The following is a 22,023-nucleotide window of genomic DNA, read 5'->3' on the forward strand; positions in this document are numbered from 1 at the left end:
CAAGACAGAAAACTCAGACTGATGTGTAGAATTTACAAGGTAGGGGGCTCAGTAGGGTGAGGAGCTCCTAGCCCAGGAGGTGGCCTGCCACTGCCTCGGAGAATACCAGTGTCAACATGGGAGCTCTTCTCAGTGGCTTCTGAAGTCTCCTCTGATCTCGGGAGTCTCATTCCTCAGAGATGAATGAACAGTTTTGACCCAAGAAATAGTGATGGTTATGTCTCTCATCTACTACATACTTATCATATCTAGGGAGCTGTGCCAAGCTCTAGCAAGCGTTATGTCACTGTACCCGTCCATCTATCAACAGGTGGTGACTGTGTGCACATTGCCTGTCCAGTATTGTGCAACATCCAACCATTACATGTCGTAGTCACTTTTTTTTTTTTTTTTGACAGGCAGAGTGGACAGTGAGAGAGAGAGACAGAGAGAAAGGTCTTCCTTTGCCGTTGGTTCACCCTCCAATGGCCGCCGCGGCCGGCGCGCTGCGGCCGGCACACCGCGCTGATCCGATGGCAGGAGCCAGGAGCCAGGTGCTTTTCCTGGTCTCCCATGGGGTGCAGGGCCCAAGCACCTCGGCCATCCTCCACTGCACTCCCGGGCCACAGCAGAGGGCTGGCCTGGAAGAGGGGCAACCGAGACAGAATCCAGCGCCCCGACCGGGACTAGAACCCAGTGTGCCGGCGCCGCTAGGCGGAGGATTAGCCTAGTGAGCCGCGGCGCCGGCCCGTAGTCACTTTCTTTAAAGGCTTCACAATAGAGTTGCTAATCAAAATTAGTACACATAAAGAACAATATCATCGTGAGCATCTTTCATTTTAGAAAGTGCTTTCTTACACTCACTACCCAGGTAACCCTTGAAAACATCCCTGCAAGGAAGGTACTATTTTTGTCATCATAAGCATGAATAATAAATAATACAAATATTCTGAATCGTTCTCTCCCTCTAGGACTGCCCAGTTTCTCACATGGCTCACATGAGCTTACCCTCAACCAAGAGAGTAGCTTTTAACGTTTCATCTCAATAATAAGAAAGTTAAACTAAAAAAGAAGTTTAACTTTTACATCAAAAGAAGAAGCATCTACATCAAAAGAAGAAGCAAATATTATAATCATGAATGACAAATACTCCCCAAGACAGAAGCCTAAAGAAAACATATCAATGTATAAGTCCATTTAAACCAAATGTTTACTTGATCTTGAACAGGAAAGCTATGAGCCCAAATGCAACTAAGCAGAGAGCTAGACAGAGACTGGGAGAAGTTGAGCTGGGAGGAAGTGGTGGTGGCCTCAACCTCCCAAAAGCAGAGTCCCTGGGCAGCCCAATCAAATTTCAGCACCAAGGACAAGAGCCGGACTCTCTGGGGTCTAAAGACAGAGGTCTCTGATTGCAATAGCCTTTGCCCTCAAACACCAAAGATTGCCCTCCTCCACTCCATCATAAGGAAATAAAACTGGGGCTTGTGCTGTGGCAAAGTGAGTAAAGCTGCCACCTGCAGTGCCAGCATCCCAAATGGGCACCGGTTCGGGTCCCTACTGCTCCATTTCCCATCCAGCTCTCTGCTATGGCCTGGGGGGGCAGTAGAAGATGGCCCAAATCCTTGGACCCCTAAACCCATGCTGGGGACTGGAAGAAGCTCCTGGCTCCTGGTTTCAGAGTGGTGCATCTTCAGCCATTGCAGTCATCTGGGGAGTGAACCAGCAGATGGAAGACTTTCTCTCTCTCTCTCTCTCTTTCTCTCTCTCTCTGCCTCTGTAACCCTGCCTTTCAAATAAATAAATAAATCATTTTTAAAAAGAAAAGAAAAAAGAAAAAGAAAGAAAACCACACACATGTGGTAGTTTAGCATGGAAGTACCAGGCGTGATTTCTGCTGCCCTACTACTCTTGTCCAAGCCCTGGCTCTATCTATGCCACAGTGTGGCCTTGATCTCTCTGTTCTTCCTTTTCCCCACCTGCAAAATGAGAACAATTGCATTTTAAATCATTTACATTTAACAATGACGCCATAAGACCACTGTCAAACGAGCTGCACTTAAAGTTCTCAAAACAACTTCTGGACAGGTAGGAATTATTGAACACGTCTTTGCTTCGTTTGTTGGTTTCCCATAACCTTGAGATCTTGGGGCATGGGGAAAGGAGGAAGAGAATGTGGAATGTTGTAGCAGAAGTCTTGCTGGAGAGAGCTGGCTGCTGTTGAGTCATAAGGCATGAAGGCACAGGCACAGCTTTGCCCACACTCCCCCACTACCCTGGCCCAAAGGCACCACACAGACAGAGAGGTGAGGACAGTCCTGGGATGCCCCAGGCTGGGCACTGCAGTATTCCAGTTGGCATATTTCAAGGTGAAGGTCCCAGCACAGAGGCTGAGTACTTTGTGGGGCTATCACGTGGCCAGTCCCCTGAGGTATAGCAGCTATGAGCGCCACCCTCAGGGGGGTGCCCACCCTCTCCCTTATCCTGCCAACTTCTCATTCACGTCCCAAACTTCTACCACTCTCCTCCGGCCCCTGCTCAGACCTTACCCTTCACCCCAGAAGAGGCCCTGGTTCCCTACTTCACCAGGAACGTCGAAGTTGTCAGGAGAAGTCTCCCCCACGGTATCCCTTCCACACCTCCAATTTTACCTGCTGCCACCCCTACCTGCAATTCCTTCTTCCTGACAAGGCTGCAGGACAGCCCCTGTCCATCTAGTCTAGCTCTTTGCTCCATCACCTCACTCTCCTCTCTATCACCCTATGCCTCATCCCCTTCTCAACTAAATGTTTGAAAGGGGAATCCACGCTCATCTTGACTACATACCCATTTCCAATCAACTCCTAAATCCATAGAATCAGGCTCTGTATATAACCCTGGCCTCATGGGAGTGATGCCACAACCCCCGGGAGTGAATTTTTCACCAGATTCCTAAAAACCAAACCCAGTGGACACCCTTCGGTTCTCAGTGCATCTGCTCTCTGCTGTATACACTTCACCATCATAGAGAAGCCGTTCTTCTGTATCACCACAGTAACTTATGTTTTTAAACATCTTTATGGGCCTCAAGTCCACACCAGTAGCTTCCTAGTCTTCTTTCTGGTGTAACTTGGTAACTTTCTTCTGGATGTGGTGAATAAGCCATTGACAATCCAATTTATCAGGAATATTGATGCAGCACTTCTTGCTAATCAGAGCATATGCCTGTTCCTTGCAGGATGGAATGATCCTAAAGCTATGAGTTCTATGGTACCTTGGACCATCTTCTTCTGGAAGGTCACAGCCAAGTCTATAATGAGCAAGATGGAAGCAAAATAGTTGCAGAGCCTGAGGACGGAGACAATTCAGCAATGGATTAAGGATGGTTTCTCTGCCATCCAGATCTCTTCAGGACAGTGACAAACTCACACAAAGCACAAACACAAACATGGGCTACCATGACAGCTACGCAAGTTATGTCATGCTGAGGAGGATTCCCAGGCCAAGGTGTAGAAGAAAGCAAACTTGCAGCCCACACTCCAGCAGGGGCTTCACCCAGACCATCCCACAGCTCTTCGCTAGTTAAATGCTGAGGGGCTGCAAAGATCATCAGCTGACCCTCCCGGGACCTCTGTGAGTCAGACAGCTCTGGGGCAAGACCTCAGCAAGCATTTACCTGGAAAAGCCCTTTCCTTGGTATACATGCTCCTGAGCCAACGGCACAGAGAGCAACACCACCACGAACCCTTCCCTGTCCCCCCGGCACAGGCAGCCTTGTGCATGTCTTCCATGTGCTCACAACAGTGTAGCCTCAGTAAGAGTCTTGGTCCCCATGACCCCAGAGCCCATTGTTGTGGGGGCTGTGAATATTTGGACGTATTTAGAGTGTCACTCAAATCAGCTCGCCTGGCTTAAGACTTATTTTTAAGATTTATTCATTTTATTTGAAAGGCAGAGTTACACAGAGAGAGGAGAGGCAGAGAGAGAGAGAGAGAGAGAGAGAGAGAGAGAGATCTTCCATCCGCTGGTTCACTCCCAAGATGGCCACAATGGCTGGAGCTGCACTGATCCGAAACCAGGAGCCAGGAGCTTCTTCCAGGTCTCCCTCATGGGTGCAGGGGCCCAAGGACTTGGGCCATCTTTTACTGCTTTCCCAGGCCATAGCAGAGACCTGCACCCATATGGGATGCCGGCACTGCAGGTGGCGCTTTATCCACTATACCACAGTGTCGGCGCCTGGCTTGAGACTTTTAAAGCTCCTATTGTCTGCCTGCTACCATGGGAAAATTCAAGGTAGTCTTGGCTGTGGGAATCAGCTGAAAAAGAGGGCCCCAGCCACTAACCCTATGTGAAAATCAACCCCTAGTTTCAGCTTTTCAGCTGCTTTATCACTGTCTTATCCTGGCCCTGATGTTGTCCCACTGTTTCCTGAGAGGTCCACCCCCGTCCCCAAAACAACATCAAAACCGTCAGATAGACCTGTCACCAGCACCCAGCCAGGTGGATAACGGAGGATCTACTTGTGGCCTTTATACCCACTACTGAGCTCCTGGGAGGCCAATTCCCTCCACACCCGATTCCTCTCCACCCTTCGGCCTTGGTCTATTTTGTGACCCCATAAAGGAAAGCCAAACACCAGGATCTGAAATACAATGCAATTTATTGAGAGTAAAGTGTGAGGAACCACAACTCAGGGAATTAAAGGGACAGGAAGCAAGCCAGGCTAAGGTCCCCCAGTGTACAGAGGGCTCCCTGGGAACTTAGGGTCTGGAGAGATGGCCATCCACATCTACCCTCTGGCCCCAAACCCATGGCATTGCCTTCCTTGGGCCGTGTTGAGATGTGCCCATGCCAGGCTGTAGAAACCCAGGGAGAGAGAGGAAGACCAGCCAGGGTGGGAACAGACGTGGGCTCAAGTGCTGCCATCCAGAGCTGGGCAGCATCATCCCAGACCACAGCTGGACCTCCCTGGCCAAGCAGGGGACTTGGGGATGGAGAGGACTGGGGGTGGGGCGGGGCTCAGATGGGAAAGCAAGGCTGTCACATCCGTCGATGCGGGGCAGAGAGAGAAGTGCGTGCTGCAGGCTGGGAAGGAAACAGGTGCACGTGGAGGCTTTGGCCCTGAACATCACTTGGAGCATTGCTGCCTTGACCTGGAGGTCTCAGAGAAGCGGACGCGGGTGCTGTCTTCACTGCCAAGCTCATAGCCACTGCTTCCAGACCTCTGCAAGCTGCCAGAGCCCGAGCCCATCCCACTCTGGCTCTCAAAGCTGGGGCCACTCGGATAGCCCCTGCTGCTGCCCCGGCCACCGCCACTGCTGCTGGTGCCACTGCTGTCCCTGTAGATGCTGCTGCTGCTGCTGCTGCTGCTGTCACCTCTGCTGGTGCCACTGCTGTCCCTGTAGACGCTGCTGCTGCTGCTGCTGCTGTCACTTCTGCTGGTACCACTGCTGCCCTTGTAGACGCTGCTGCTGCTGTCACCTCTGCTGGTGCCACTGCTGCCCCTGTAGACGCTGCTGCTGCCGCCTCTGTAGCCAACGCTGCTGCTGTCACCGACCCCCCTGAAACCTCCACGGCCACCGCCAGAGCCACTGCTTATGCTGGTGACATTGTTGACCACTGCTGCAGGAGACCAGAGGCTCAATTTGAGTGAAAGACCTGGGAGGCCAGAGCCCCCCACCCCCATCTGTGTGACAACCCCACCCTGCCAGCTGCGTGCCTTAGAGAAAGATGCTCAACTGCTCTGAGACTTCAGCTTGCAAACAGTAAGGGTAAGTCCCAAGAACAGGAACCAAAAGTGACCCCAGAAAGTTCTGGCTCTCCCACCCAGGGCATTCCCCAAGACCACAGGGGGGCCTGGCTTTGGCCCGAGAGGTTGGCAGCTTGCACCGAGGTGGGGTGTACAGCCATGGCCCAAGGCCACACTAGATGCCGTCCTCTGGTTTCCTTGGCTGGGTCAGACCCTCCTGCCTGGAGATCGGGCTAGCTTTTGGACAACCCAGAGAGAGAAGGAATCCCTTGTGCTACTTACAAATGCTCACTGCATCCCGACACTCCCCAGACATCCTGAAAAGGAAGAGGAGAGGGGACTATTTCTCTGACGAGTCGATAGCCAAGGAGCTAAGGAAGAAGGGTGTTTAAGACTCCACTGGGATGTCCCTGTTCCACATCAGAGCACCTGGATTCAAGTCCCAGCTCTGCTTGGGATTCCAGCTCCCTGCTAATGCGCACCCTGGGTGGGGCAGCAGTAATGGTTCAGGTACTTGAGTCTTTGCCACCCACTTGGGAGACCCAGATGGAGTTCCAGGCTCTTGGCTTCAGCCTGACCCAGCCCCAGTTGTTGCGGGCATTTAGGGAGTGAACCAGTTGATTAAATATCTCTTCCCTTACCCCTCTCTATTGGTCTCTCCCTTTCTCTGTCTCTCTCTCTCTCTCTCTCTTTTTTTTTTTTTTTTTTTTTTTACAGGCAGAGTTAGAGAGAGAGACAGAGAAAAAGGTTTTCCTTTTTCCGTTGGTTCACCCCCCAAATGGCTGCTATGGCCAGCATGCTGCACCAATCCGAAGCCAGGAGCGAGGTGCTTCCTCCTGGTCTCCTATGCGGGTGCAGGGCCCAAACACTTGGGCCATCCTCCACTGCACTCCCGGGCCACAGCAGAGAGCTGGACTAGAAGAGGAGCAACCGGGACAGAATCCGGTGCCCCAACCGGGACTAGAACCCGGGGTGCCGGCGCCGCAGGCGGAGGATTAGCCTAGTGAGCCATGGCACCGGCCCCTCTCTGGCTTTCAAACAAAATTTTTTATTTAGGGTTGGTGCTGAGGTGTAGCGGGTAAAGGCACCACCTGCAGTGCCCACATCCCATATGGGTGCCGGTTCATGTCCTGGCTGCTCCGCTTCCAATCCAGCTCTCTGCCATGGCCTGGGAAAGCAGTAGAAGATGGCCCAAGTCCTTGGGCTCCTGCATCTACATGGGAGGCCTGGAATAGGCTCCTGGCTCCTGGCTTTGGATCATTCTAGTTCTGGCCATTGCAGCCATTTAGGGAGTGAACCAGCGGATGGAAGACGTCTCTCTCTATCTCTCTCTCTCTCTCTCTCTCTCTTTTTCTCTCTCTAACTCTGCCCCTCAAATAAATAAATAAATCTTTTTAAAGATTCATGTAAAAAAGAGCTAAGGGTTTGGAACCCTGGGAGCTGTACTCTCCCATTTGTACTACGAGAAGTCTAGCTCCTGGGACAGATGACCATATCTCTCCAGAAAAGGGGGCTGCTTTGGAGCTGAAACGTTGGGGGTCTCCACCCAGCATACTCCATACCTCCACCTCCCACTCTCTTTCCCATCATCCCAGAGATTATCTGCTCCAGGCAAACCACCAGCCTCCACTGCTCAGCCCCACCTCCCCACTCATCCCGCTCGGGCAGCCCTTTCCCTTCTCCTCCACCAGTCCTGGAGGTTTCGTTCCAGTCGTCCTCTTCCAAGCAGCCTGCCCCAGCAGCCCTCAGGCTTACAAGCACAAGAGGGTAAGTGAGGAGCTTGAAGACGCGCTGCGCACACGGTCTGCCTTCCCTGCTCCTGTCTGTGAAGGGGTGTCTCCCATCTGGGTGCCCCAGGCAGCTGCCCACCCTGACCCCACCACACGGCTCTCAATACACTTAACGCCGTCTGCACTCTCTCCCCCCTTTCCACAAAGTCATCCCAGAGAATCCCAGAGCATAGCACTGGGCGTTAACTGTCTTAGCCCCAAGGGACTTTTCTCAATGCAGTACTCATTGTAGGGATAATAGACATATGCAATCCAACAGCCACGCCCCTGAGAAATCAGACTGGGTTGAATGCTCTTGACTGACAAACCCTAGTAGGAGTTAAAACCTCAGAAGACACCTGGCCCTTTGTCGGGGGGGGGGGGGGGGGGGGGGCACAGTCCTTACATCTTGACCCTTTGCTTCCTGGCCAAAGACTACTGTAAAATCCTGTCTGGTGGTCAGCCCATGGCCCCGCACCTGCTCTCCTCGCCCTCCAGCAGCTTGCAGTAGGTGGCGATCTCCACGTCCAGTGCCAGCTTCACGTTCATGAGCTCCTGGTACTCCCGCAGCAGCCGGGCCAGGTCCTCCTTGGCCTGCTGCAGGGCGGCCTGCAGCTCTTGGAGCTTGGCGTTGGCATCCTTGAGGGTCAGCTCCCCGCGCTGCTCCGCTTCCGCAATGGCTGTCTGCAGGCTGGCATTCTGGGGCGTTTGGGGGCAGTAGGAAGTCAGTTAGCAGGGAGAACAGGAAACAGACACTCAGGGTGCCCCTGAGACATCTCCTCATCCCACCCAGCACCCCCCTCCCCTTCTTCTTCCTTAGAAACCTGTGGTTGCTCCAGATACAGAGGTCAGTTTTGCAAGTGGTCGATTTAGGCTTCGATTTAGGTCGATTTAGCCACCTGCTCTCCCAGACAGGTACAGGTAGTAGTGGTTTGGCCCTTTTCTGACATTTGTTGCAAGGCCTCGCCTAAGCCTTTCAAAGCAGCCAGACCACTCTGAGAAGAGTGTGATGAATACCCCCGCTGGGGCGGAGCCTGCCGAGAGCTAAGCACCAAAGACCAGCGCCCACAGCTGGAAGATTTGCTGAGCAAACCAGACTGGGCAGCCTCTTCCTCTAGGGCTCTCTCGGAGAGTCCCAGCCCTGAGGAGCAGCATCCGGGAGAACAGATGGTGCCATCCAGCACGGGACACCACGAAGGGGCAGAGCGAGCTTGGGGCAGAGCAGCACAGCCGGCGCTTCCACTCCTGCAGACGCACCTGCTTCTTCACGCTCTCGATCTCCGCCCGCAGCCTCTGGATCACCCGGCTGAGCTCCGCGATCTCGCTCTTGGTGCTCTTCAGGTCGTCCCCGTGCCTGCCGGCCGTGGTCTGCAGCTCCCCGAGCTGGCAAGGGAGAAACCAGCCTACAGGGCTTTGCAAAGCAGGTGTGGCAGCCTGAGAAAGGCCGTTGGGTCCCAGTGCTGCAGTTGGAGGGGCGAGGGGAGGGCACCCACCTTGGTCTGGTACCAGGCCTCGGCCTCGGCGCGGCTCCTCTGGGCGATTAGCTCGTACTGGGCGCGCACCTCGGCGATGATGCTGTCCAGGTCCAGGGAGCGGTTGTTGTCCATGGACAGCACCACGGACGTGTCGGAGACATGGGTCTGCATCTGCGACAGCTCCTGCAGGGAACATGGATGTGACTCTCACCATCCTTTGACCCCAGGGGATGCTGGGACTCTTCTACCAGAAGATGGGGCTGAGTGAGACAGTTACAACAAAAAGCTTGCAGTGCCAGTGTTGTGGCATAACAAATAAAGCTGCCACCCGCAGTGCCGGCATTCCCTATGAGAGCCGGTTCAAGTCCCAGCTGCTCCACTTCCAATCCAGCTCCTTGCTGATGGCCTGGGAAAGCAGCACAAGATGGCCCAAGTCCTTAGGCCCCTGCAGCCATGTGGGAGACCCAGAAGAAGCTCCTGGCTCCTGGCTTCGGCTCAGCTCAGCTCCGGCTGTTGTAGTCAACTGGGGAGTGAACCAGCAGATGGAAAACCTCTCTCTCTCTCTCTCTCTCTCTCTCTCTCTCTCTCTAACTCTGCCTTTCAAATAAACAAATAAATCTTTAAAAAAAAATAAAAAGGACATCGGCAAACAAAATCACAATGTCGGCCGGAAATGCCGCTGGAGCAGGAACCAGAGGGATGGCAGGGGCCTGGCTGTGGGCGGGGTCCCCGCAGGCTGGGGAGGCTGAGTCAACATTTGCTGGAAGGGGAAGAGCCAGGTTCTGAGCCTGGTCCCCGGCTCTCGGGGTCTTGCAGCTTGATTGCACCCTAAAGTGAACCGAGGAAGCAAGGCTTGGGAAGAAGCAGGCAGGGAACCCGGGAGGCGGCGGGGACCAGGGCCTTACCATCTCAAAGAGGGCCCTCAGGAAGTTGATCTCGTCAGTGAGGCCGTCCGCCTTGGCCTGCAGCTCCACCTTGCTGGTGTAAGCCGCGTCCACATCCTGCAGGGGCCGGGCAGAAGCCGCAGAGTCACCCTTGGCTCCCCTCCCCCTTTCCCAGCCCTCAGCGCTCCTCTTCCTCCCTCCCTCCCCAGCCTTCCTTCTGATGGGGACTTCTCCCCTTCCCTTCCATGAGAAAAATAATAATAATAATATTCTAGGTAGTTCTGTTCTTTCCACTGTTTCAACCAATCTAACCCCAGTGCTTTAGTAAAATGCAAACCACATTAACCAGGCACAGAGTAGCCATCTAATTGATACTCATGTGACTCTGGGTCTCTCCACCCCCCTCCACAAAGGGAGCCCCGATCCGCTCACCCACCTTCTTGAGCCCCACGAAATCATTCTCTGCTGTGGTGCGTTTGTTGATCTCGTCCTCGTACCTGGGACACAGAGGGACACACGTAGGGACAAGGACGATGCAGGAGGGAAAGAACGGCACGAGGCCCCCAAGTGCAGGTGCAGCATCTCCTACCCAGAGACCAGCCAAGCCGCCTGGCTGTGTGACAGGTGCTGCTCCAAGAAGCCTGGGCCCAGAAGGGCTTCAGACTCAGCCTACCGCTCTACAGGGGCCAGCTGGAAATTCCTGACGCATCCCTAAAAGGGTCCTGCACTGTCATCTTTTGCCTTGAGCTCTGAAAATTATGGAGCCTACTGCACCCAGAGACCTCTCCAAGCTTGGGGCGCTGACTCCCCTCTTCCCTCTGAGTTCAGTAACAGGCAGGGATGCTGACAATTGGGGTTAGGGGAGACATCGAGGAGCCCAGCTCCTCACTGCTGGAGTCTCGGGTCCACTTCACAAAGCACAAGGCACACACATTGTGGACACCTCCCCAAAAGATACCTGCTCTTATCAGGGGTTTCTATTTTTGCTTAATTACTGGCAGGAATTTGGAATAAGGAAGGACCACAGCAAGGCTGTGGGATTCCCAGCCCCGTGAGGGACTAAGCTCTCCTACCAAGACTTTGGATTTCAAAGAAAATTGAAGAATGAATGATTTCAGAGCAAAGAGGTTTCCAATCTATGTGAGCCTCCATTGCCACTGGATTCCCAAAGCCGAGCGTGAAGCCGGCCCGAGTGGGTGCCCACTGGGCCCAGGCAGCTGAATTGGAATGGGGCCTCCCAGGAGCAAGTGCATTCTTCCCTGTGGTCCTGAGCCCTGGGGGTACCTGGGGATCCCTCCCACCAGAGGCCATGATGGACAGCTGGGAACACTCAGGAGGAGCAGGCTGAAGATGTGAAGGAGATTGGAAGGGACACATCGAGAGAGTGCTTTGCAAAGGGCAACCCTGCATCGCCTGCCTGGAACCCTGCCCCCAGGGCTGGGGAGCACTGGGGTCCCTGGGACCTGCTCACACCCCCAAACACAAAATACCCAGACAGAGTAGCCCCAGTCCCACCTCTGAGCCCTTCTGCTTGGTCTTGCTTCACTCACTAAATCCCCCAAGAGCACCCAGATGAGAACCACGCCCCCACTAGGAATGCCGCAAAAGGGGCGACTCCCCACCCCCAGGAGGCTCTCACTTCTTCTTGAAGTCCTCCACCAGGCCCTGCACACTCCTCAGCTCCGAGTCCAGGCCGCCCTTCTCCCCGACAAGAGAATCCAGCTGCTTGCGCAGGAAGCTGATGTAGGATTCAAAGAGGGGCTTGAGGTTGGCAGGCTCCGCGCCGGAGCCCGGGCTCTGTCGCTGCAGCAGCTCCCACTTGGTCTCCAGGACCTTGTTCTGCTGCTCCAGGAAGCGCACCTGAGCCAGAAGAGGAAGAAAAGGGGTCGGACGCCTGGTGGGGCAGGTGGTGCCACCCCTCCTGAAGGTGGATGCGCAGAGAAGGAGCCCCACTCTCCAACCTCCATCTCTGGGTGTTGTAACTTGGGGAGGATGGGGATTCAGCAAAGGGAGAGCAGGGCCAGCCTTGTGGTGCAGTGGGTCAAGCTTCCATTGCAATGCTGGCATCTCCTATCAGAGCCCTGGTTCAAGTCCCAGCTGCTCTGCTTCCAATCTAGCTCCCTGATAATGCACCTGGGAAGGCAGAAGAGGCTAGAGCTCCTGGCTTCAGCCATCTGGGGAGTGAACCAGCAGACAGAAGACCTCTCTCTCTCTCTCTCTCCCCCCCCCCCACTCTCTCTGCCTTTCAAATAAATAAAAATCTTTTAAAAACAGAAAAGGAAGAGCTGGGGTTTGTTGGGCGCTTATGCTGCACCTGCCATGTTCAAGTACTGTATCTCATGTAATCTGTGACCACCTAGAATGGCGATGCGGTGATCTCCATTTTGCAGGTAGGAAAACCGAGCCTTAAAGAGCTTGAGTCACCCAAAGTGACATCCCTGCTAAATTGCAAAGCTAAGAGTCGAACGCAGGGCTGCCCTGGGTGTGCTGGCATCCTTCGGAAGACAGAGAAAGGGACAAAGAATAACCATCACCGGCCCCCCAAATGCCTGCAACGGCCAGGGCTGCACTGGGGTTCGAGCCGGGCTCCAGGAACATGACCCGGGTCTCCCACGTGGTGACAGGAACCCAGTCACTTGAGCCATCACCACTGCCTCCCAGGGTGTGCTTTGGCAGGAAGCTGGGGTTGGGAGTGGAGCCCGAACTCAGCCCCAGACCCTGCAGCACGAGACGCAGACGTCTCAACCACGTGGCTGCGTGCCCGCTCCCTTACCGTTCTTCAGTTGTGAGCTTGATCCACTTTCAGGGAGGCGGGGAAAAGTCAGCAAGGACTCCCCCTCCTCACATCTCTCCCCCTTGAAGATCTCCGTGGGGTACGCTGCTTGCAGCTGCCCGGGCTTCCCTTCAAATCCTGGGCTCAGCCCCTCAGCCCCAGGTGTCCCTCCCCGCCCAGCCAGGCCCCTTTGAAGGCTCTGGCACCGCCGACACCTGGCCCTACAGGCAGCTCCAGCGCACACACCACCACAAGCTGGCTCAGAGCACAGAGCCTCGTGCCCATTCTCCCACAAGCTGCCAGTGTGCTTGAGTCCCTACCCCACTGGGCCTTCGTCTCACCCCTAGAAGGAAATTAAGACCAGGAATCTTCCCCCCATTTCACAGCTGGAAAAACAGAGCCCAAAGAACAAGAGAAACATGATCTTGTCCTGCAGGGACCAAGAGCCAGGCACCCTGCCTCCGAGCCTGGCAGGCTCCACCGGCGTCCTCCTGCACCAACCGCTGGGCAGCCCAAACCCTGCCCAGCTCCCCTGTGCTCCGCCCTCACCTTGTCAATGAAGGAGGCGAACTTGTTGTTGAGGGTCTTGATCTGCTCCCGCTCCTGAGCCCTCACTTGCCCAATCTGGGGGTCGATCTCCACATTGAGGGGCTGCAACAGGCTTTGATTGACAGTCACTTCCTGGATGCCTCCAGGGAAGCCACCAGGGCCACCAAATCCACCAGGGCCACCAATGCCACCAGCTGCCCCAAATGCACCTGCTCCCCCAAAGCCACCTGCTCCCCCAAGGGCACCTGCTCCTCCAAAGCCACTGCCACAGATGCTTCGTCCTCCTCCAAAGCCACCAGCCCGGGAGCCACCAGCTGCCACGCTCATGGAGATGCTCTTGTGGCCCCCCAGGTTGTACAGGCTGCGGCTGCCAAAGCCACCTGCTCCACCCCGGAACCCAGAGGCCCCTCCGCCAGCTGCCACTGAGCGGGCCACGCAGCTCATCCTGCTGCTGCTGCCGCCGCTGCTGCTGCCAGAGACCACGGCGGAGCGGCCGGAGAAGCCGAGGCTCCCGCCGCTGATGGTCTTCTTGCAGACTTGACTGGCCATGGCCGGGGAGCCCAGAGATGAGCTACGATCCCTTAGCAGGAGCTGAGTGAGGTGAAGGCAGAGGCTGGGGATGCCGGAGGTCACCGGCCTTTATATTCCAGGAGTCTGGCTTGGCACACGAGAGGCAGGCAATTAGCTGGGTGTCGCCCTGGGTTGGGTTCGCCTCGCAGGCGCTAAGTTACTTCTTGGTTCCCAACACGCCTCAAAGCTAATCCTCTCGGCCAAAATGGTTTTTGCTTTCTTAACTTAATCACCCAAACTTGCCTCTCTTGACAAAAGACGACGCTCTGCCCCCTCCCTCCGCATGGCTTCCCTAAGAGTCTCAGGGAACCGAGGTGGACCCCCGGAGGCTCCAGACACCAGGGTCACAAACCTCCGAGCTCCATTGGCCCCCAGCAGGTGGGCTGGGGCAGCACCAGACCTATCTCCCCCAGTGTGGGGCAGGGTCCTCCGATCACTTGCACCTGACTCCTCAGAGAGGCCCCAGCTTGGGGGCAGGGATGAGAGGTTCCACGGGCTCACTCAGCCCGCACCCCAGCCAGCCCAAAGCCTCCACCTCTGTGGGCCTGGCTCCTGGGCTGAGAAATAGTGCCTGCACCTACCACCCTTGGCCTGGATGCAGAAGCAAGAGGAGCAGAATGAGGGTGAGCCTCCCGCTGGCTGGCAGAGTCAGCAGGAGGACCCCACTCCTCTCAGGATAAGACTGTGCTGTGCTCAGACCCCTGCTGGCTCCCGCGACCTGGCCCTGCCCTACCCTGCCCTGCCTCCCGCCCGTATCAGCGCCACGCTCCGTGCTTCTGTGACAGCCTTGCCCTAGCACGTTCTTCCCTCTTGCCTTCTCAGGACTCTCCAGAAAGGTCAAGAGCCCCTCACCCACCCCCACCCTCGATGTTAGCTCCCAGCACCGGACAAGCACTGCCCCGACGCAGTCTGCACTGAGGAGAAGAATCTGAGAACAGAAATATCCAGACCCGACCCCGACCCCAGTCCTATGAAGGAAAACCTTCAGGGGAAGGGTTTGAGGGGCTGTGCATTAGCAAAGCCCTCCAGGCAATCCTTGGGATCTAGGGAGTGTGGGAAGTGTAGACCTTGAGCGCTCCATCCTGGCCAGCAGGGCCGGGGGGGTGAGGGAAGGCCCCTTGGCGGCCAATGAGTTACTGCTCTAACCTCTAAGCACTCAACCGTCTCTAGCCCCACACCAGCCCACCTCACACGCATGGGAGAGCAGACGCCCAGGCTGTGGGCTGCATATGAGATCCACTCGGTACAGCAGGAGCAGGAAGGACAACTGTTCCACTCAGCAGGAAGTGGGTGGTTGGTCTATCTCTGGAACCCCACGCTCACTGGCAGTGAGTTTCTCTCTCTCTCTCTCTCTCTCTCTCTCTCTCTCTCTCTCTCTCTCCCTCTCCCCCTCTCTGATGGCTCTAGACAAGCAGACAATGGCTCTAGAAAGCTAGGAAGTCCCTTGAGGTGAGCGATTGCAAGGGTTCTGCTGTGCATTTTCAACCTTCTGCTCTGCGGCTGGCCTCGAGCCAGCGCACCTGCTTGGGTCCCAGCCCTGCCACCACTCACTCACTGGCTCTCTGACCTTGCAAAAGCGACTGCTCTTCGGCGTGTCTGACTTTAACCGCTTTATCCAATGGGGCTAATCACAGTAGATACTTCATCGGTTGTCATGAGCATCAGATAACTAAATAAATACAGAATGCTTTGTACAGTGCATGACACACTATAAGCACTCTATGTGCAGCTAAGCGAGGACTGTTTGGGGGCAGGGGAGAATATCTTGTGTGTTGGTCTCTAACCATTCTCAAATGACTTTGCACCCAGAGGAAACTCCCCAGGTGATGGGTAGGAAAGGAAGCTGGGGGAGAAGGAGAAGAAAGAGCAGGAAGAGGAGGAGGAAGAGGAGGGGGTGAGAAACCAAGCAGGGGTGGTAGGGAGCGAGACCCACCCTAGGATGGAGTTGGAGGGGGTGACCTTGGGCCACGATTTAACATCTCATCTGTCTGTTGGATTGGCAGTGAACTTTGGAGGATGTAATGTCAGTAAATGTCTTTTTTTTAAGATGTATTGATTTATTTGAAAGGCAGAGTTACAGAGAGAAAGAGAGAGAGAGAGAGAGAGACATCTTCCATCTGCTGGTTCATTCCCCAAATGACTGCAACAGTTGGGGCTGGGCCAGGCTGAAGCCAGGAACCAGGAGCTTCTTCCGGGTCTCCTACATGGATACAAGAGCCCAGGCACTTGAGCCATCCTCCACTGCTTTCCCAGGTGCATTAGCAGGGGGCTGGATCAGAAATGGAGCAGCCGGGACTGGAACCATCACCCATGTGGGATGCAGGCACTGCAGATGATGGCTTAACCTACTACACCACAGCGCTGGCTCCAGTAGCTGTCTTATTAAAACTGCAAAGCACCACACAAGAGCCAGGTAGCTGTGGAATTCTGAAGACCTGTGTTCAAATGCCACCCCATGTGATGACCCTAGACAAGATATGCAGCTTTTCTCTCCTTATTCGTAAAAGGAGGCATCCAACCCACTTGCTGACACAGATGTTTGGGTGTTTAAATCAACATTATCATCAGGAAGGGGTGTCAGCTTCAGGGTCTTCTTCGAGACATTTGCTCCAGTCATAAAGCAGACTCCAGGCCCTCCCTGTGAGCCCCGGGCCATGTTCTTTGGAATGCCGTTAAAGAAAAAGATCAAATGCCCTCCCTGGGAAGAAAGTTGAGCCAGGTGCACCTGCAGCCCAGGTGAGAGCCCAAAGCAAGCCAGGGCAGCCACTGGTGTCTGATTGCCCCCGCTCTGGGCTGTACCAGGACCGCAAAGGGGCAGCCCCCTAAGCACGGATCCTCTCTGCCACCCCAGAGCGGGAGAGTGAGAGGTGACGGATCACAGCTTCACACGCTGCACGGGGCTCCCTTGCTCCCTGTCACCGGAGCCTGCCCACATGTCAGCTTTCTCAGCAGTTGAGGGAAGCTGCTGGAAACACCCAAGGAAGGGCCGTCCTCGGAGCATCCCCTCAACCTCTTTGGGTCTTGCTGAGGAGCACCGGCTGCCAGCTGTTGGGCTCTAACCCCCTGGCTGGGGGCTGAGCGCTCCAAGCGCACACTTCCCCGCCCATAGACAGGTGCACCTGTCGCCAGATGGAATTGCTTCCTCTAACCAAATTGCCCTCTGCCAGTCAGCTGCAGCCAGAGGGATTAGGGGTTGCTCGAGGATAATTGTGGGTGCAGGAGTGAATCATGACCTCCGGGTCAAAGGGAGCCGCTTCCCTCTCCCCAGGAATCTGCTGGGTCTCAGAGGTGACAGCCCCTCCCTCCTGAGACCTGCAGGCTCACAGCCCCCACTTTGAAATCACCGCTGATTTGTTCTCAAAAACCAACATCTAGCCACAACTAGATCCTTCCATGACTGAGTCTTAACTGTTAGCAATCACCGTGTATTCTAGTCCTGCCCTTATTGCTACTCTCTGCTCGTCACTCTGGCTTTCTGCTAATGCACACCCCGGGAGGCAGGGGTTGGGTCCCTGCCGCCCACATGGGAGGGGTAGATGGAGTTTGGGGCTCCTGGCCTCGGCTATTGTGGGCATTTGAGGAAACAGCAAATGGGAGCTATCTCTCTCTCTCTCTCTCTCTCTCTCTCTCTCTCAAAATAAAATGAAAATAAGTAAATAAACAGACAGCTCTCGGGACACCTGCATTCCATATCATAGTGCCTGGGTTCAAGTCTTGGGTCAGTTCCCAATTCCAGCTTCCTGCGAAAGCAGACTTCGGGAGGCAACAGGCGATGGTTCAAATATTTGAGTCCCTGCCATCCATGTGGAAGACCTGGATTGAGTTCCTAGCTCCCGGTTTCAGCCTGGCCCAGCCCAGGTGTTGGAAGAGTAAACCGACAGAAAGGAGATTCTCTCTCTCTCTCTCTCTCTCTCTCTCTCTCTCTCTGCCCTGCAAATAAATTAAATAAGTAACTCTCTGGAAAAATCTTTATCTGGCATTTGGATCTGTCTCCAGGCTAGTCTAAGGACAGAATCCTATCCCTTAAGAAAGTTTTGATTAAATGGTTCTAAGTCAAGTACTTATGGAGAACAAAAATTCCACAGCTCTTTCTCAGGATTTTTTTTAAAGATTTATTTATTTATTTGAGAGGTAGGGTTACAGACAGAGAAAGGGAGAGACACAGAGAGAGAGAGAGAGAGAGACATCTTCCATCCGCTGGTTCACTCCCCAGTTGGCTGCAATGGCCAGAGCTGCACTGATTCAAAGCCAGGAGCCAGGAGCTTCCTCCGGGTCTCCCACATGGTTGAAGGGGCTCAAGCACTTGGGCCATCTTCTACTGCTTTCCCAGGCCATAGCAGAGAGCTGGATTGGAAGTGGAGCAGCAGGACTCAAACCGGTGCCCATATGATATGCCCGCACTGCAGGCAGCGGCTTAGCCCACTATGTCATCATCCTTGCAGCACCAGCCCCTCCCTCTCAGGATTTTAACAAATTTCAGTAGCATATTAAAAGCCCCACAAAGCCCCATAGAAATCACCTTTTTACTTTTATTTAATCAAACCTCCCCAAACACACTTAACAATAAAATCTTTCCATCTGAAGCCCCATTCACACATTAGTGGGGACACATTAGTGCCGGCCTGGACAAGAGGGGACAGGCAGACCACCACAGTGAGGTCCAGAGTGCTGTCCCATCCCCAGAGAGAAGGCATCTGCTCTAAGCAGGAACGCAGGAAGCTGGGAGCAGACCGAGGCCTGGCCTTGAGGAGGCAGAAAGATGAGCACTAGGACACTGGCAAATGGGCAGGAGCTCTGAGGACCATCCGTCCTGTCCGCACACATCTCCCACCAAACACGGCTCTTGCTGGGACTTTCTGGATGCCAGCCATTCCTCACTGGTATGCTGGATTTTTCTGGAATTCCAACAACAGCCTCTCCTCCCTTGCAGTTGGAAGGAATGGAAAGCAGGAAGGCACTAGAGTTGGGGCTGCATTCAAGTTCAAGTTCAAACCCCACTCTCCAGCTGCGCAACATTGGAGTGTATTGCTTCACTGTCGGGACCTCAGTTTTTCTGTGCTGCAAATTGGAGCTGAAACAGCCTCCTCGTGGGGTTGCAGCAGGTGCCGTGGGCGGTAATGGTCATGGTAAGGCCCAGGGTGGGTGCCAAGCACGTGGCAGCCCTTGTGATGCCAATGTCGGTGCAGGAAGCCCTCCTAGAAGGTGTTAGTTTGGAGGCTGAAGAAGGAGAAGGAGCTTGGTTGCAGGGCTGATGTCACCTTGAGATCTGTGATCATTTGTGCAAAATTTGCAAGGCGCCATAACACCTGCATTGGGAGTTAACACAGACACCCCTGCACCTGCCTGGCCCAGCCAGTGTTTCCCACCACAGCACTTGTCAGCTTCAAAAGCGGGCAGCTGGCAAATGTTCATTCAAACACACCTTCCTATGCCCCGTCTGTGAGAATCTGGAAACCGCTGGCACGCAGGGCACTGACTTAGGCTGTGTGCAAGCATCGTTCTCACGTGTCAGTGACACTCTGCAAATACAGAATTTTCACTCATGTTCTAGAAGTCCAGATCAGCTCAGTCGCCACGCAGGGATCCGAGTCAGAAAATCCAACTTCAGAGAGCCCCGCGTCCACACCCAGCTCTGGCTCCCGACCCCAGCTACCTGCTCGTGCACACCTCGGGAGGCAGTGGCGATGGCTCAAGGAGTTGAGTCCCTGCCACCCAGGTGGGAGAAACAGGTGGAGTTCCTATCTCCCAATCTCAGCCTGGCCCAGTCCTGGGTGTTGCAGGCATTTGGAGAGTGAACCAGTAGGTGGGAGATTCTCTCTCTCTCTCTCTCTCTCTCCCCCCCTTTATGCATCTCTCTCTCTCTCTCTCTCTCTGTCTCTCTGCCTCTAAAATAAACAAATTATTACAAAGCCCATAAATTGGGGCTGGTGCTGTGGCATAGCCAGTTAAGCCCCCACCTGCAGTGCCGGCATCCCATATGGGTGCCGGTTCTAGTCTCAGCTGCTCCACTTCCAATCCAGCTCTCTGCTGTGGCCTGGGAAAGCAGTGGAAGATGGTCCAAGTCCTTGGGCCCCTGCACTCACATGGGGGACCTGGAGGAAGCACCTGGCTCCTGGCTTCAGATAGGCACAGTTCCGGCCATTGCAGCCAATTGGGGAGTGAACCAGCAGATGGAAGACCTCTCTCTCTCTCTCCCTCTGCCTCTGCCTCTCCTTCTCTCTGTGTATAACTCTGACTTTCAAATAAATAAATAAATCTTTAAAAATAATAAAACGAAAGCCCATAAATTAACCAAGACCCCACCCCACCCAAAGAATGCGATGGGTCCATCTGCCTAGAAACATCAATGTGTGTGAATGAGAGCAGATTCACACCTTCTGAATTCCCCTTGACTTCCAAGAGAAATGCCCACCGTTACCAAGGTAGTCCCACCACCAGCCTCTCCGGCTTCTCCAGCGGGAGAGCAGACCCTCCAGAGGGGCAGGTGGGCTCCCCAGCGTGGGCCTCCGTGGGGGAACACCTCTTCCACTGATGTAGGAACTGGTGGGTTGGTTTCTGGCTCCTCAAGGCTCCCGAGTTATTAGCACCACCTGCTAAGGCCAAAGAACACCTCTGAGGGGCTGTCCTGAGGCCATAAAGAGGTCAGCCAGCCCCGCCGGGCAGCATAGCACAGTGGTTAGCGCACTGGCTCTGCCCCTCCCCAGCAGGCACAGCCTTTGCCTCCCCTGGCACCCACGCCCTCTTCCCGGGAGCCAGGATAATTACTGCCTGCCTGCTGCGGCAGCGTGAGGATTAAGTGAGTGACAGGTGCAGAATGCCGGGGCGTGCCTGGCACCAGGAGCAGGGGCTCTGTGTAATCCCGCTGCTTTTGCTGGGGATTCAGGACAGCGACTTAGAGCCCGCGCTGCCCTCTTCAAAGTCACATTGCTCATTCACTCGGGGAGGCTCCCAGCACCTGCTCTGTGCCAGGTGTTGGGCTGGCCATGGAGGGGTACAGAGGTGAACAAGGCACGTCCGGCCCTTCCACCAGGGCCTTCCTCTCTAGCCTGGAGAGCAGACCCTGCAATGCATCGTTTTGAAAATATAGTTAAGGGGATGGCACTGTGGCATAGTGAGTAAAGCCGCCACCTGCAGTGCCAGCATCCCATATGGGCACCAGTTTGAGTCCCGGCTGCTCCACTTCTGATCCAGCTCTCTGTTGTGGCCTGGGAAAGCAGTAGAAGATGGTCTAAGTGCTTGGGCCCCTGCACCCATGTGGGAGACCTGGAAGAAGCTCCTGGCTCCTGGCTTCAGATGGGCACAGCTCTGCCCGCTGTAGCCATCTGGGGAGTGAACCAGCAGATGGAAGACCTCTCTCTCTCTGCCTCTCCTCTCTCTGTGTAACTCTGACTTTCAAATAAATAAATAAATGAATAAATCTTTAAATCTTTAAAAAAAATAGTTGTTCTGTGAAATGACAGAGCAAGGGAGAGAGACAGAGAGTCAGAAGTCTTCCATCTGCTGGTTCACTCCTCAAATGCCCACAGCAGCCAAGACTGGGCCGGGCCAAAGGCCGAGCTCCATCTGAATCTCCTATGTGAGAGGGAGGGACCCAAGCCCCTGGGCCCTCTTCCGCTGACTTACCAGGTGCATTAGCAGCAAACTGGATCCAGGAATCAAACCCAGTACCTCACTATGGGGTGCAGTTCTCTTCACTGCTGGACCAAATGCCAGCCCATGACACTGGCCTTTCCTGTGTACATCGCTGGTTGGTTGGTAGCATCCAGACGTCAGTAACCCTCCTCCAATTGTGACAACCACGAGTGTCACCAGATTTGTCCGTCTGTTTCCTAGAGGGCAAAACCCCCTGCTAAGAACTGCAGCTCTGTCACCACAGCCTTCTTTCCTGCTCCCATCGTCTCCAGGGGCTGATGGAGCCGGCACCACGTGGTAAGGTCACCACGGATGCCAAGGGTGCCAGCCTGCTCCCCCCCCCAACGCCTCCCTGGGTTTCCCAGAAGAACCAACTCCCCTTCACCGCTCCACCTGGGCTGGCAGTGTTGGGGTGACCAGCAGAACAGAGATGTGCATTGTGCAGTTTGCAAGCCAGAGGGCTTGGGTGGGTAAAGCAGCGTTTGCAGAACCTACGGGAGTTGTTCTCAGCCACCCCGAGATTCCTGCTGGCGTCCGTTTTCCTGGTTGTTGTCCACAGTGGAATGCACCGGTGCTAATGTGCATTCTTGGGCAGAGTGCAGATCCCAGAGTCTGAGATCCCTAGCGATGGGCTAACACGCTCTCGGCACAAAGACCAGAGTCGTGT

General features: G+C 54.8%; 2 protein-coding genes across 3 annotated transcripts in view; both read right to left on the reverse strand.

The window, feature by feature from the left end:
• The window catches only part of LOC100347647 (keratin, type II cytoskeletal 73), a 99,481-nt gene extending 85,763 nt beyond the window's left edge, over positions 1 to 13,718 (reverse strand). For both annotated transcript variants that reach the window (XM_070052277.1, XM_070052276.1), the window contains exon 1: positions 13,155 to 13,718. In XM_070052277.1, coding sequence (XP_069908378.1) covers positions 13,155 to 13,703 — 549 coding nt within the window. In that variant the 5' untranslated portion in view covers positions 13,704 to 13,718. The remainder of the gene's footprint in view (positions 1 to 13,154) is intronic.
• Positions 4,665 to 9,129, reverse strand: LOC100348136 (keratin, type II cytoskeletal 2 oral-like). Its single transcript, XM_008256697.3, has 5 exons — positions 8,967 to 9,129; positions 8,731 to 8,856; positions 7,952 to 8,172; positions 5,987 to 6,021; positions 4,665 to 5,577 (listed from the first exon to the last, which is right to left on the reverse strand). The coding sequence occupies exons 1-5, from the start codon at positions 9,117 to 9,119 to the stop codon at positions 5,084 to 5,086; spliced, it is 1,029 nt and encodes a 342-aa protein (XP_008254919.3). The 5' UTR covers positions 9,120 to 9,129; the 3' UTR covers positions 4,665 to 5,083.
• Positions 13,719 to 22,023: the final 8,305 nt, after the last annotated feature.

This window comes from Oryctolagus cuniculus, chromosome 11 (genome assembly GCF_964237555.1).
Source record: "Oryctolagus cuniculus chromosome 11, mOryCun1.1, whole genome shotgun sequence".
Classification (NCBI taxonomy): Eukaryota; Metazoa; Chordata; class Mammalia; order Lagomorpha; family Leporidae; genus Oryctolagus; species Oryctolagus cuniculus.

What these genes read in the sequence shown, in the direction of transcription:
- LOC100348136 (XM_008256697.3), bottom strand. Translation starts at nt 9,119, where the DNA reads ATGCAGACCCATGTCTCCGACACGTCCGTGGTGCTGTCCATGGACAAC. An exon ending in AGGCCTGGTACCAGACCAAG is followed by an intron (nt 8,857 to 8,966) that starts GTGGGTGCCCTC and finishes CTCCCTTGCCAG; the next exon opens with CTCGGGGAGCTGCAGACCAC. An exon ending in CTGGAGGGCGAGGAGAGCAG is followed by an intron (nt 6,022 to 7,951) that starts GTGCGGGGCCAT and finishes CTTCCTTTTCAG; the next exon opens with GATGTCTGGGGAGTGTCGGG.